This window comes from Papilio xuthus, unplaced genomic scaffold, assembly GCF_000836235.2.
Source record: "Papilio xuthus unplaced genomic scaffold, Pxut_1.1 DF827135.1, whole genome shotgun sequence".
Classification (NCBI taxonomy): domain Eukaryota; kingdom Metazoa; phylum Arthropoda; class Insecta; order Lepidoptera; family Papilionidae; genus Papilio; species Papilio xuthus.
Window position 1 is genome coordinate 1,050,901 of NW_013531514.1, and position 16,142 is coordinate 1,067,042.

At 33.7% G+C, this 16,142-nt stretch overlaps 2 protein-coding genes across 3 annotated transcripts in view; one reads left to right on the plus strand and one right to left on the minus strand.

Moving 5' to 3' along the window:
* Nucleotides 1-949: 949 nt before the first annotated feature.
* Nucleotides 950-10,550, minus strand: Etl1 (SWI/SNF-related, matrix-associated actin-dependent regulator of chromatin, subfamily a, containing DEAD/H box 1). Of its 2 annotated transcripts, none has more exons than XM_013314816.1 (15): nt 10,464-10,550; nt 8,351-8,553; nt 7,843-8,153; nt 7,261-7,429; nt 6,732-6,916; nt 6,173-6,366; nt 5,646-5,781; nt 5,019-5,154; nt 4,525-4,662; nt 3,992-4,237; nt 3,397-3,624; nt 2,964-3,175; nt 2,413-2,568; nt 1,874-2,004; nt 950-1,437 (listed from the first exon to the last, which is right to left on the minus strand). In XM_013314816.1, exons 1-15 carry the CDS (start codon nt 10,471-10,473, stop codon nt 1,361-1,363), a joined length of 2,532 nt encoding a protein of 843 aa, XP_013170270.1. In that variant the 5' UTR covers nt 10,474-10,550; the 3' UTR covers nt 950-1,360. The 2 variants fall into 2 exon arrangements, with proteins under 2 accessions (XP_013170270.1, XP_013170269.1); XM_013314815.1 differs by lacking the exon at nt 10,464-10,550 and adding an exon at nt 9,527-9,924.
* A 507-nt stretch (nt 10,551-11,057) lies between these two features.
* The window catches only part of Zdhhc8 (zinc finger DHHC-type containing 8), a 14,848-nt gene continuing 9,763 nt past the window's right edge, over nt 11,058-16,142 (plus strand). The window contains exons 1-4 of the mRNA XM_013314646.1: nt 11,058-11,240; nt 12,101-12,219; nt 15,573-15,730; nt 16,060-16,139. Of these exons, the coding sequence (XP_013170100.1) occupies nt 11,149-11,240; nt 12,101-12,219; nt 15,573-15,730; nt 16,060-16,139 (449 nt within the window). The 5' untranslated portion in view covers nt 11,058-11,148. The remainder of the gene's footprint in view (nt 11,241-12,100; nt 12,220-15,572; nt 15,731-16,059; nt 16,140-16,142) is intronic.

The following is a 16,142-nucleotide window of genomic DNA, read 5'->3' on the forward strand; positions in this document are numbered from 1 at the left end:
GTTGCTACAATTTTGCATATTAAAGTGAACTTCCGAGGCAAGTCGAGCATTTAATGTGTTTAGTTTTAAAAAAACTTTTTTTTGTCTTACATTTATTTTGAGTTGTGTACATTTGAGTTGTATAGATTTAAAAACAATACTAATATTAAGTATTTACTATCAAGAAGACATTTTAAAACAAAAAAACACTTTTTATAAATACTGAAATGAGGTAGTTAAGGAATAAATTTTCAATAAATTACTATAAAATATTGATGTCAGTTTACGTTTAATATATTTCCATGGAAGAAGTTGGTAAGTGAGTTCTTCTTTTAATTACAAGTGGACCCCGTCGTTTAATTTCTATGATTTCGCCAACATCAAGGTTGAAGGTAATTGAAAATGTAAAAAGAAAGATTAAAAGATTAAATAGCAAAGAACAAAGAGGTAGACGAAGTACAGTTCTGTTCGACAAATGATCGGTTGATGATGACGGTTGCGAGACTGAAAAGTGAGTTGATGGTAATTATAATAGTTTCCAAATATCTTGGCAACTCTTAACTTTGTGCAAGTGAAAACATGATGTTAGGTGTAGCAGGGGGAGGGCGCTGTGCACATGACTTGAGCTAGCAAGATATTTGAAAAGAACTATAATGGAAATCAAAAATCTACCAATACATACATATAGGCATTTATTACTAACACTTTTAAAGCCACAATGGTTTTTTTATAGAAGCGAATTCTCCAATATGTTGATGGCACTGAGAAACCGCAATATTTTCTATGTTAAGCTATTTTTCGATTGTAACAACTTTCCAAATGAATTTATAATGAAACATCGTATTTACAAAGACACTAAGCCGTTTTTAATTCTATACAACTCAGCAATTTAAATAGCAAATTTTATATCATACATCAGTTTTACTGTATCTTATAATTTACACAAATATACAATTTATTAAAAGTTACAAACCCATAATCAAATCAAATTATACCAAATATGTGTTTGACTACATTGACACTCATAATGGCACATCAAGACAACATCTGCCAACAAGTGTCAAACCAATCAAAACCCATAGTTGAACAAAAGGTGAGACAAATATCACTTACGTGAACACTGCGTCCGGATTCACATAAACATCACAAATTCACTGTATATTTTCAAAGCACATGTCACTATTGGGCAAACATTGGTCACTATTCAATCCTTCAACATTTGGGCAAACATTGCTGCTTGCAAATATTGGTCACATTTGAACATATGTTAGTACCAATCGGGCAAATATTAGCCATATTGGAACTTGTTGGTCACATTTTTGCAAGCGTTGTTTGTTTGGTATTAATCGACGACGATGACGTCATTAGGTTTGGCCAACAATCATTTGTTGGGCGAGGTGAGGCCGAGCGCGACTGACAGTAATCGCACCACATTCTTCTGTTCCGCCGCTTCGTTTTCTGAAAAATATTATCGTTAAGTAAATGTTAATGCAGTCCCTTAGTGAAGATTTAAAGAGAAATCATTTGGATAGAGAATAGAAACATAAGAGTTTGAAAGTGCATCCTATTATGAAACTTAAATATAAAATTCTCGTGTCACAATTTTCGTTCCCATACTCCTCCGAAACGGCTTGACCGATATTCACATGAAATTTTGTGAACATATTGAGTAGGTCTGAGAATCGGCCAACATCTATTTTTAATCCCGCGCGGACGGAGTCGCGGGCGACAGCTAGTATTTTTCTAATATTATAAATGCGAATGTTTGTATGGATGGATGAATGTTGGTTAGAGCGTATCTTCAGACCAATCTCGTTGAAATTTGGTATAGATGTAGAACATAGTCTGCAAGAACACATACTAATTTTAAAATTTGAATAATTTTTTTTCTTACCGTCTGCACCTGTAACGTGTTTCTCCAAGTTCAACTTCTCCTGCGCCACTTGATATATCCCTTCCTCTATAGTACCGGAGCTCAGCAACCTGTATATTGTTACTGGTCTTGTTTGACCCATCCTGTGACATCTGAAATAAACACCAGGAAATGTAATATAAGAATCTTACAAAAGAAAAAAGTATTAACATTGTAACATAGGTTATCCTTGTTCAATTTTTTTTAAATCATATAAACTGTATCTTTCTTTGTGTTGTGTGCGTTTTTTTTTGGATCTGTTGCACAATATTTTTTCTGAATAGTAAAATAAAGTATAAGACAGATAAAAAATCATATTTTATATATTATTAACTGGTAAACGTCCACCTAAAATAGGGAAGCGACCACTGCCTACAATCGGAGGTCGGGACGCACAGAAAAAGAATATTCACCTTCTTATATGCCCCTCCTCCGTCAAATCTACTTCCTATCCCATCCTTATATGAGTGGAAATGGAAAAGTAGGTAAATTAAGCTAACATTCACAGTATGAGACCTCACCTGTCCTCAGCCTGCTTGTCGTTGTATGGATTAAAGTCAATATCATGTATAATGACTGTGTCAGCGGCCGTCAGGTTGATACCCAGCCCGCCTGCGCGCGTAGATAGCAGGAACACGAAGATATCCTCCGCGTTGTACTGGTCTATTAACTCTTGTCTATATAGTAACAAAAGAAATAATTCATAAACTTTTTTTTTTAGATATAATTTTTTTTATTTAAATCTTGCTTGATCCTCATAAAATCATCATTATAATCAAAAGTTACAATGGGTTATTACAAGTACAGTATCATTCAAGCTTTATGGAAGCTCGCAATTTCGAACAAGACGGTTTGCAAAACAATACAATATGTAGTAAGAGCACACTTTTAGTCGTCAGAGCACACATTTTCACGTTTCTGCCCATACTGTAGCGGTTTTAAAATGCAAAGATTTTTAAACGCGCGATGTTGCACTTTGAGCGCTGGGCAAACGGAACAAAATGATTTTAAAGCGTTCGTCGCTCAAGGCGGACCGGAAATAACCAATAAATTGTGAATCTTGTATTACTACCTGTCAGTTACAGCGGTGCTGCCATCTAGTCGCAAGTACCGGTATTGACGCAGCTTGAGGTAGGGCTCCAGGATGTCCAGCATCATGGTGAACTGGCTAAACACCAGCACGCGGTGACCCTCCGCCTGCAGGCGCGGTAACATCTCGTCCAGCTTTTGGAACTTACCTGAATCCAGGATTAAGTGGTCGGGGATGGAGTGGGATCTTATACTCTGAAAAAGATGATTAAAAAAAATAAAAAATATAATTCTTGCAATCTTACTAATATTAATGCGAATGTTTAGATGGATGCATGGACCATCCAGACATGGATCTAAAACGGCTGTATGGATCTTGCTGAAATTTAGCTTAGATGTACAAGATAGTCTGGAAGAAAATGTAAATTTTAGCCTATCAAAAAAAAATGTTTTTTCTCTGAATCTTCAATACTTACAGAATAGTTCAAGGTCAACTGGTGTATCTGAAAGTCGGACATACAGAGCAGGTCCTCGTAAGCATACTGTTCGTTCTTCTCCTTGTATCCAGGGTCCCGGGCAAGGCGGGCGGCCAGCTTCCTCAACACCGGCTCAGTATAGTGGTAACGCAACAGCAGTGGATGGTTGGCCAGCTTACGCATATCCATCATCATCGATAGACCGCTCTGTTCTGTGGTCGCGTGAATCTACAATTTAAACAATCATTAAATTTATTTTTTTATAAGACAATTTTTTTTCATCCCATGGATATTTGCAGCATTTGAAAAGTATGCAATTTGAAAGTATGTATCTCGACTCAAAACCAACACTGAACTAAAGTAAACACAGGAACATTTTCATAAATACTTCTTTTGTGTTCTTATTTAAACAAAATATAACTAAACTCAGATTAGCAAGGCCAATAAAAATAACTTCAAAAGTATTTAACTAAAAAAATACATATCAAAAATTGTGTAAAAAAATATTTTTTGAACTCAAATCTCAGTATAGGTCTAAAGGAGATTAAGTTATTACATATTTTAAAGTAAAAGCAATGTAATTAAATCTACTTACAGTGCCATCCTTAGCAGAGAATGCAGCAATGAGATTCTTATAAAGCATCTGCTGTCTGCCAGACATCGGACAGAGTTCTGTGTGGTTGGTCTTCTTGGGCAGATCTTGCAGCACATCTCTCTTCAGTCTACGCAGCACAAATGGCTTCATTATCCTCTTAGCTTGTGTTATCTGACTCTCTTCGAATGCTGGCACATCATCTTCTGGACAAGTAGTTCCGTTCGTTTTATTTGCTGTTTTTACTTTCTGTAATATAAGACAAGTATTTCTTGAATTACTTACTTATTTGTTGGTTTTTACATATATGTCATATTTTGAACAAATGAGATAAGAAGATTTCTTATATAGGATAAGGTTTTGTGTAATTTTTGACAAACATTTATTTCCATCAAGTTTTTCCATTGCGGACACACCAAGACAAAATTACCCCTAATTTAGGATAGGCTCCGAGCATCTCAGTGGGGATCTATAGTGAGCTGATGATAATGTGTTTAACCAAACCCAAGAATAAGTTAAATTAAAACCAAACATACCGCGTTCTTTTGGAACAAGCTCTTGAGGTCATCCTTCTTGCCGGAGAACATATGTGGCATGACAAAGCAAAGCAGAGACATCAACTCCAGAAGATTGTTCTGCAGCGGTGTACCAGTCAGTAGCAGACGATGCTTGGACTGTAGTCACACAAAAATATATAATTTACAACAGTCATTCTACGAAAACATTACAGGGATATCTTACTAATATTATAAATATGAATGTTTGGTTGGATGGATGGATGGATGTTGAAAAGTATCTCCAGAAAGGCTGCATCTTTCTTGCTGAAATTTGGCATACATTTAGTACATTGTCTGGGAGAACACATAGGTTACTAATTACGTTTTTTTGTAATTCCTTGCAGGTGGAGTCGCTGGCAACAGCTAGTATTTAATAAATCAATTTTTACAAGCATATAATTTTTAAGTTACAAATAAAAATTAAAAAAAAATTGCAATAGTCAGTTGTTGGAAGCCTTAAAATATTATCTTACCTTTATCCTTAATAAATTGTCATATCTTTGAGTCGACATATTCTTTAACATATGAGCTTCGTCGTATATGACATAATGCATCGACGTAATTCTAAACATCTTGCGCTCTTCAGGACAACTGCTCACCATTGTATATCTAGAAAATGTAAACATGAAGTATTAATATCATTAATCTTACTAATATTATAAATGCGAATGTTAAGATGGATGTTTGTTTGAAGGTATCTCCAGAACGGCTAAACAAATCACAATGAAGAACATAGTCTGGAAGAACACATAGGCTACGAATTATGTTTTTTAATCCCGCGCGAACAGAGTCGCGGGCGATAGCTAGTTAGAGAATGTTTTAAGCACAATCTTAATAATATTACAAATGTGAATGTTTGGATGGATGTTTGTTAACAGATATCTTCAAAACAGCTGCATGGATCTCGCTGAAATTTGTCACAGATATAAAACAGTCTGGAAGAACACATAGACTGCGGTTTACAGCAATGTTGAGTGAACTAATAGAATTGTCAGTATAACCAAAAGACTCATTTAAGTTGAAGCAAAAGCTGTCTGTCCAAGCAATAATCCTTTATTATAATAGAGATTAGTACTGCAGAATAACTTAGCACAACTTACGTGGTAAGTACAACGTCAATGTTATCCAGTCCTCGTGCATACTCGACACGCAACTGACGACGCTCCTCAGGGTTGCCGTAGTATTTGCTGACATGCAGCGATGGACACCAGCGCGCCAGTTCACCACTCCAGTTGTCTGTAAATGTTTACCTCATTATTTCTATTGTCTAAAAACTTGTATGGAAAAAATTGTCGCCTCAGGTACCGTTAGTTTTAGAGACCAAAATCTCTATATAAAATATATCATACCTGTAAAATAGAGATACAATTGTTTTAAATGGGGATTTTGGTCTCAGGAACCCACCCATGGACATTCTCTATAGAAAAACTGGCAGATCTAGGTAAGTTCCTTAAAATCGTAAATCTAAGTTGCATTAAAAAATAAAAACATTGATATTTTCTTTTCAAATTACTTTGACCTCATTTGATAAATTTAAAAAAAGATTCATCAAAATCTGTCCAATGGTGGAACACGACACAATTTTTTTTTAAAGTAGTTCTTTTTTCAAAAAGATTGGTGTACTAACCTAACGTAGATGCTGGCACCACAATCAAATGTGTACCACGCGCCTGGCCAGTCTCCTTAAGGTGTGCTAGGAACGCTATCACCTGCACAGTCTTTCCAAGTCCCATCTCATCCGCAAGTATACCGGACACTCCTTGTTTGTGCAGTACCGCTAACCAGTTCAAACCCACCAACTGGTACGGAGCCAGTTTTAAACTGAAACATAGTTGTTTAGTTATTAAATTAGTAGTTGCTTTGAAACAAGAACACACTATGAATCGCACAACAGATCTGCTTAAAGTTTTTGAAAAAAAAACTGATCGTAGATTTAAAAAAAAAACTTTGAAACAAGTGAAAATTAAATTATGAATATAAAAATCTTTCCTTCAAAAATATTAAAAAACCAAAGAGATTTGTATCAATGGAAATTAGAACATGGGAGGATAACCAATTCCCAATAAATCAGCATAAAAACAAAACAAGCTGCTTTATTTTATGACTCTGACGACATCCAGACACCATTCTTTTTTGCATTTGTCAAATGTGTTTGTTATATATATATAAATACAATATCATCGTACCTTGGGTCCAAAATACTAGGCTGTTTAAGTCTGCCGGCCCCAGCGGCCACCGCGGCCTCCAGCTGCTGCGCCAAGCCTACACACTTCTTCATAAGACGCTGGATATTGTTCCTAGTACTTAATAATTCTTGAGTCGAATTTAATAACTCCGTACTCAGTAATTTGTTACTATTGAATTTTTCTACCTGAAATTATAGTAAAATATGACTTCTTTTGCAAATCCAGAACATGTTTAAGGTCTTACATGAATATATAATGGATATCTGTCGCCGATGGTCCATCGAAATTAAAAAAAATAATTAGTAGCCTATGTATTCTTCCAGGCTAAGTTCTACATCTCCATCAAATTTCATCAAGATCCATTGAGCCATTCCCAAAATAACTTATAACATCCATCCATCCAAACGCTCAAATCAGATTAGTACATTTTTCATATTACTTACATACATTACATACATACATTTAGTGTCTCTTTAGATTTACTAATTAACGATTAAGAGTATGGAATTCTGAAACAATCATATCTTACCATATCTACCCAGCCTTTGAACGGCCTTAATCCTATAATAGCTTCTGCCTTCTTCTGTGAACAGCCACTCAACAATGACAGCTCATTCATGTTACTTGTGTTCAGGAATTCAAACACTTTACGTTTGTCACCCACTAAGTCATCTGTCACTTCATTGTCAGAGTCGTCACTGAAAAGATTTTTAGTCAAGTTAAAAAAAATGGGATTCTCTCCAAAACTATAATTTTGCTTAAGACAGGTTGGACATGTGTAAATCAGCTTTAAAGTTGAAAAGATCAGGTCACATAGATTTGAAATGATGAGCTGCAGCTCACTATATTACTGGCAGCTCATGACTCTTTACAATGTGAGTAAACGAGCCACAAGCTATTTTATGCAGGTACAAATAAGCCAAGCTGTGAGCTGGTTCACTAATCGGCTTCACAAATGTGAACCGTGATCTGATCTGCAGGTCATCAATTCTGGTTGAGTTTTGGTAACTCTTTTAGGAGCCAAAAACTACATTAACCACTGCAACATTTGTCTAGTCTTCATTGTAAAGTAATATAGTCAGTAACAAATATGTAGTAGCATTATGGTTACCTGTCATATACTTTATCATCCTTTCCTTTCCTAACTCCATAGTCTTCATCCTCACTGCCACTACTGCCCCGCCTGGCTCTCCCGCCTTTAGAAGCCAGTGCTTTCTTTACCATGGTAATGGGTCCACCACTAGTCACTCTCACAATACCCATATTACCATTAGACCGTGCCATATTGCCAGAAAAACTAGGCCGTGGACTTATAAAGTTGGTTGATATGCCCTTATCATCAGTTTCCGGATCATATTTTAACAGCTCATCTCTTGTACGTTCTTCATTCCAGCCTTGTTTCACTAACGTATTCTTTATTAACTGAGAAATATAAAAATGTGAAATTAATATTCTTTTTCAAAGTAAAGGCTATAGTATTGTAGAAGCTTAGGTATAGGAAAGAACTATTTGAGTTTTCTATGATATAAATATTGTATTTTTAATTGTATAATTATTTTTGTTTACTTTAATATAAATATTGATGGCCTTTTAATTTCAAATCTAAATATTTAGCTTACCATGGGACTTATCTCCGGAAACATTTCCAGCATATTCCGAAATCTCCTCTCCTTAACAGCTGTGGTGAGCTCTACTTGACTGGTGGCAGGCTTTTTAGCTGGTGAGGGAGAATCGTCAGAATCCGAGTCCAGTACCCTTATCCGTTTATAAACAATTGGCCCATTCCTATTGGCCACAGGAGCGGGCATTCTTATAAGTGAATCTGAAAAAATATAATGAATTTTAAACTTTTATTTATTAGTGCTTTTCATGTTTATTGCAGTGAATATGTCTTCTTAGACTTTAATATTTTTTTCATCTTATTTTTACACAAGAATTTTCCCTTACTAGCTTATTAGCCAAGATAACTCAAAGTATATGCAAAAACATCCATTAAATAAGAGCATATTTGCTTTTCACAGTATCAAAGGTCTGCAGTATTTTCTGTAAATGTTTATTTAGAATCCTTAGATGATTGAGCAAGCACTATATTAAAGTTGTATGTTATTATTAACTAAGGCAAATCTACAAGATATTGTGATGGTTAAGTGCCACCATATGACATGAGACCAATGAGATGTCAATAAAAAATTGACAAAATAGGACAATTTAACATCAATAAGTAACCTAATAATTAGAGTCTGTTGTGGGCAAAAAAAAATGTGTGAATAATGCTGTAATATGTAACAAATAATATGACACAAATATAAATAAATTAAAGAATGTCATCATCACATATTGGTTATATGCATAAGAAAACAATATTTCATAAGATTACACACAAGACAGTTAGATTGAATGTAATCTATAGATGACTTATTCTTAGAACAAATAAAGACTTTTTTACGTAACCTAAATCTATTTCTGATTATTGTTGAGGTTAATCATATTTTAAGTTAATTTTTTTATTCAAAAATTATAAAAAGTTCAATTATGTTTCTCCGGAATTTCACGTGGTTAACTTCCATATCATGACATTAATTGGGATTGAAAATACTACATGGATTGACGATACTACGATTACTTTACAAATAATATACCTCAAAATTGCGTTATTTTTCATGATTTATTATTACATGTAAGAAAAAAGTAAAACCTTGAACCGTGTCAAAAACGTGGTCAATAATCATGATAGCGTAATTACACAAAGATCCCGCAACTACTGTTTTTATTACTGACAAAATATATTTACTCACGAGAGTTTGATGATGATCCTGCAATGGTCACTGTACCGCTAGACCCTGGAGCGTTAGGTTTCCTTTGAAACCTATACTGTCTTAGATAACTTAAAACACTAGGGCTAGTACTTTCAGACATTTTGACTTCTATTTTTAAGTCAATATAAGATATAAGCTAGAGTTTCTTCTAGTTTTTGCTGATTACGACAAAAAACTTACGATAATTTAGTGTCATATCATCAAATACAAGCATGAAGACAACAGAGCGGCCATTTTTATCCGCGAGACTGCAAGGCACAATTGAACCAATGACAATCGAATGAAAATGACATTTGAAGCTAAACCAATGGGGGATAGTTTAAACGAACATATTCTACTTAAGTTAATAACTAAAATTCAAACTTAAATATTTTTAGTCATTGTATTCTTTTTTATTTAACAATTTTAATGTGATTTTACTGATATTCGTCACCTTTATATGAAATCATAAAATGCTAATTAATCTCCCCAGTGTACTACTATATAAATATTGTAAAAGAATCTGTTTTAATAAGAATTATTTCAATACAAATTAAAGACGTTTCTCCAAAATATATAATTAACGACATCGAGTATGTCCAATTAACTACTTTAAAGTACAACGTTATCAATAAATTAAAAAAAATGTAGAAATAACAACAAATTATTAAATGATAATTAAGAACAATTAAAATTAAACATTCATAAAATCGTACAAAAACATCCTGTTATAAAATTTTAAAAATATTGTCTAAAATGAACTTAAGAGAATAATTGTAACCAAAAAACTAATTAAACTCGTTATTATTTCGCTATTTTTGGATATATTCATGGTCATTAATAATATTCTTCTGATATATTTTTACATTTTGACGCTTTAATGTATTACAATTTCCAAAATGAAAAAGAACACACGTAACGTAGACTGGAAAAATACCTCTATTCATTCTGTCTTGAACCAGCTGGATCTGACAGGCTGAAGCTGAAGCTTGCTTTTGCTACTCGACTTGTCACTTCAGCAAATTCAGCCGCAATTGATGTTGCTATTTAAAGTTATACAGAGAATAAATCTGTTTTTATTGGAAAAATAAAATGTTTATTTTCAGGTTTCTTTTTTCATCGCACCTGGAGGTTAGAGTATCATTAAAGTGGAAAACAACAATACCAAATTACCTCGAAAGAGCGGTCTCAAGTCTCAACTTACAACTGTTAACAACCCTAATTCCTAATGATGTTGGTGTAGGGGAGAGGGAACATGTTTAGTCCCCTCTTCCTCGGGATATGATACCAATGCAATATCCCCCATGACCAGCAACACCTAGTTGTTGACAAAAGCAGTTAATGTGGATGATGAAATTGTTTTTTTTTTTCATTATTCAAATAAAATGCTACAATCCTTCGATTTTATTGAGTCTTATTAATTAAATACAATAAAAAAACAGATGAATGTTTCACAATGTTGCCTGCTAATAGGCAAAAAACGAAAAAGTTTAATTGGAATCCGTCAAAGTCAATATTGTTGCCACACAGGTCTGTCTGTCATACTAATAGGCGCGGCCATGTTGGTCTGTGGTGAATAAAATCGAGATAATTTGCTTTTAGAGAATAAAAATTGACACAATATGCCCAAATGCGACCTCAAGACCAGATATATCCCCGCGACATTCGCCTGGACACTGCTTTTGGGAACGACTTCTCTGTTTTTTTATTTTCCGTAAGTATACAACATGTCGATTGAATACGAATTTACACATAGGGTTGGCAACTTTCACATAAGAATATAGAATTGTTTCTATTAATATCCTATTTTTACCTTTGCCCTATTTGCTGTAGCAATTGGTTTTTCCACCTTATTGTGTACTTTTGTTGCACCCTCCGCGCTGCCATTGACTAGTCATTCCAAAGGAAGACATTTATTTACATTAAGCTGCTTAAAATTCTCGTTCAATACATTTCTTTGCTGTAGCCGTATTTGTGTTGTCGGTGACCAAATTTATATAAACAAAGCTAATTGTCAGCATAGGAATGAACAAGAATAAATTCAAAAGTTTTTTTGTTAGCAAGAGTAATTCAACATTCTAAGTGCAAAGTGATGATGATCAACATCACAACAAAAATAAACATATAAAAGTAATTTTTTTTTAATCTTTAATAATTCTAATAATTATTGTGATTATTATAGGACATTAATTTTATATTCTGCTATTGTTACTGACCTAGATCAAGTTTATAACCAACATATAAACTAACCTAGGTTTTGACATAGAACCTTAAAGATAAGGAAAAAAATATTAGTCACAAATTAGATGACTGTAGATTCTAATTAAGAGCTAGTCTACTGATTGTGTTTATGTCTTCTTGACTAAATATATGAAAGATGTGTGTTACTAGTGAGCGAATTAAAGTTAAATAGCAACAAAGAAACCAAAATCCTAATGTCATTAAATTTACACATACAGCAGGAATGCTCAATATTTGTTAAGATGAAAAAAATGTTTTTTTATTTTTCTTTTATTGTAATATTGTTGTTATGTCATCAGACATATGATGTATTCTTTTTAATTTGTATTACAGATGCCAGTATTATCTCCACCGACACCCATGGGTACCTGCATACCAAGGTGTCATAACCTTTTTTGTTTTGGCCAATTTTACACTGGCCACTTTCATGGACCCGGGGGTGATACCAAAAGGTCTGTTATATCTTATTATTACAATAATATGGTTCAGTTTAGTTTGTAGTTTATAAAATAGAGTAATATCTATGCTTTGAAATCATTGTTGAACCTTTGGAGGTTGGACTATGTTATTTGACATTGAAAATCCTGTTTACAACAATGATAGCTATATGTTGTAATTATAATGCTAATATATCTCTAAAGTCTGTATATATCTGTAGATATCTTGTTTGCAGTAAACATATTGGTATCTGCAGTGAATCATATAAATATGCAAATGAATCTCGTGGTTTTTAATTCCTGAAGCCATTTATATTCCAGGAAAAACAATGCTACTAAGCATTCATATTGCAAATACTTAATAACTATGGCGTATACACTTATTTATGTACCAAAGTACTTATTTAAGCATCATCATTTATACAGAAATGTTGTTTTTGAATGTGTTAAATACTGTCACCCAAGACTATGTCTGCGCGTAATTAAAAAAATACTTAATTAGTAGTAGTAGTTTTTGAAACTATGTTCTACATCTATGCAAAATCTCAGTGAAATCAGTTGAGCCGTTCTGGAGATACCTTCAAACAAACATTCGTCCATCTAAACATTCACATTTATAATTATAGTAAGATTGATTAATTATAGACAGGTCATTACGAATTGCACACTCTAAAAAACTTACAACTGGTTATGTTTTGGTTGTCTAGATTGATATAAAGCGGTACTGACAATTGATTGCAGTTATGCTTAAAATATTTAAAGAAAAATGATTATAATGTCTACATAAATCTCTCTCATCAAATCTCTTTGTTTAAATTATATGTAGCAAAATCTATTAATCACTAGTCAATTAAGAGTGTCGGTGGCTCAGTGTTCAAACACTTGACTTGCAATCTGCAGGCCCTGGGTTCGAATCCCGCCATGTACCAATGTGTTTTTCGATTTCCGATTTACATATGTACATTTATCCGAAGTTTTTACGGTGAAGGAAAACATCGAGATGCAACCTGCACATATCTGAGAATTAATTCAAAGATATGTGTGAAGTCAACCAACCCGCACTTGGCCAGTGTGGTTGACTATGGCCTAATCACCTTTAACTTAGGGTAGGCTCTGAGCCCCTCGGTGCGGACGTATAGTGAGCTGATGATGATGACTATTCAATTATGAGATTGAGTTTTTCAACTTTGTCAATTATTGCCATTTGTGATGAACATTACTCTAATTGGAATCCATTTTGTATAGTTTGAGTAATAAGAAACATTGTATAAATACAGTTAATTACTGATTCTTAGACTGGTTTGTGTTAATAGGTTCTTAATGGAAGACCATTGTGTTTTTGTTCTGGCTACTAACATAAGATATTGTGAACTGCTTTTTTCTATGATTACACTTGTGTCTTTTTATCTCATAATTATTGTTACAGAGACAAAACTTTGTTCTTTTTTTGTTTACATTCTATGTAACTTTCAATCGCAAATGTCAAAATTTTAATACTCAAATGACAAGGAGTGTCTTTGCCAGTGGCTGAGAATTACCGTTACCATGGCAACCATTTATTTTTGCTGCTATTGGCTTGAATTTTTTGTCCCTTTCTTGCATAATAATTTACTCACCTAAGTTTGGTGTCATGTAAATATATAGCTTATAGCATTACGAATATGTAGGGCTTTTAATTACAAAAATAATTATTCAAAAATATGCCGTGATTGCTGACTTCGTCTATTCCAAAGTTTTTGTTTACGATTTATAATATTAGTATAGATAAACACATGAAAACAAATTTCTAGATAAACATATATTCCCATTAATCCCTATCAAGTATTACCAAAAAATATACAAGATAAACCTGATATTTGTTGAATGATAATACACTGATAAATAGCAACACTATGAATACTGATTGTTTGTGAATATTTTTCATTTTTAATTTGCCTTCGTCCTATGTTAATAGTAGTAGCAAATTGTATATCGAACAAATTCAGCCATAAACTGATACTAAGCTTCTTATACATAAGGCAATGTAAACCTTTGAATCCAATATTTATCCTTAGGTACTATAATATAATTAATATTTTATAAGAAAAACAATTCATTAATTTACTCATTTAGTTATTTTACTTAATTAAAATCGTTAAGCACTAATTTGAAATGCCTTTGACATGTTACTTCTAGAGTTGATTGTAACCAAATAATCCTAAATCAAATCTTACATACAAAATATGTAGTAAAATTATAAAGCTATTATTAGTTTGGTAGACGGAATATTAAACAGTTATAGACACCCTTTGAAAACAATAATATATATTTATTACAACACTAGCTGTCGTCCGCTACACTGTCCGCGTAAAAATAAAAAATAAAAACTTAGTAGCCTACTTGTTTTTCCAGACTGCAATGCAGTTGTTCTGGAGATACCTTGTAACAAACATCCATCCATCGAAACATTCGCATTTATAATATTAGTAAGAAATGAGATACATACTTTTTGTTTATTTTAATTAGATACCATTGTTGATTATGTTGACATTTAATGTCCTTTGCTTAATCAACTTAAATGTTAATACTATTACATTGAAGTGATGGCTATAGTTCAGTGGCAAGGCTACCTACTTGTGAACTTGAAGGTTACGAGTTCAAACTTCACTATCTTGAATCATGATTATAGTATTATGCAACTTTTATCTATGTTCTTTAGTTTTTTAGACTGTAATTATTGAAAGTAGGCATACTGGACTTTTATCTTGTTAAGGAAAAGTAAACGTGTTTTTATTTCAGTGTATCCTTCTAATATTATAAATGCGGATGTTTGTATGAATGGATGTTTGTTACAAGGTATCAGAACGGCTGTACGGATCTAGCTAAAATTTGTCATAGATGTGGATCGTAGTCTGGAGGAAGACATAGGCTACTTTGTTTTTTTTTATCCCGCGCGGATACGTGTGCTAAAGCTAGTAGGATATTAATGGAACTTATGTGTAATGCATGAATGCATTTATGGTTAATGAACTATCCAATAATAACTGTTTATTATTCTACTTTATGTCGTACACCTCAGCATGGTACAGTCGATAACTTAAACGAATGTTTATTGTGTTTCAAAACGACTTTTGTGTGTCAGTGTACTTCATACAGTGAACTACAGATACAGCTCTTTATAAATGGATAGGCGATTGCTTGAAAATGACAGGTTACTTCGTTTCGATTATCGTGCCCCTGTTGATACGTCATCACCGCTACAAACCGCTATCATTAGCGCCAATATGGCGAAAATCAAATAGGCACAAAATACTATGTCCAATAGCCATGCATTTATACAGGTCAGTGACTACAGCAGTAAGTAAATTCTCAATATTGTATTGTGTCAGCTCCACCTGACGAGGACCGCGAGGATGACTTCCGCGCGCCCCTGTACCGCAGCGTGGAGATAAATGGCATCACCGTGCGCATGAAATGGTGCGTCACCTGCAAGTTCTACCGCCCGCCGCGTTGCTCGCACTGCTCAGTATGCAACCACTGTATAGAGGTCAGTTATATTACTGTTAAATTCATCAAATCGTAAGCCGAATAGGCATTAATTAAGCTTATATCGTGTACTATCTTATATCAATAAATAAAATCTTTATTTTTTTTTATTGAATAAGCTAACGCTTGGCCATGATCCCACCTGATGTTAGGTGATGAAGTGGTCGAAAGATGGTACGCGCTAGCTTAGTTAATCCATAACATCCGCAGAATCAAAGGAGGACAACCAAGATATTAGTAGCTTAACAATTGTTATCGTTTTTTTTCGTATTATAGTGAACTCGTCAGTCAGTGGCCAATGTATGAACGAATGTATGATTGTTGTTCCAGACATTCGATCACCACTGTCCGTGGGTGAACAACTGCATCGGGCGGCGGAACTATCGATTCTTTTTCTTCTTTTTAATCTCGCT

Coding starts and splice junctions, on each gene's coding strand:
- Etl1 (XM_013314815.1), bottom strand. CDS start 9,647: ATGTCTGAAAGTACTAGCCCTAGTGTTTTAAGTTATCTAAGACAGTAT. Junction 8,554..9,526: donor AGGATCATCATCAAACTCTC/GTGAGTAAATAT, acceptor ATATTTTTTCAG/ATTCACTTATAAGAATGCCC. Junction 3,176..3,396: donor AGTTGACCTTGAACTATTCT/GTAAGTATTGAA, acceptor CATCTTTTTCAG/AGTATAAGATCCCACTCCAT.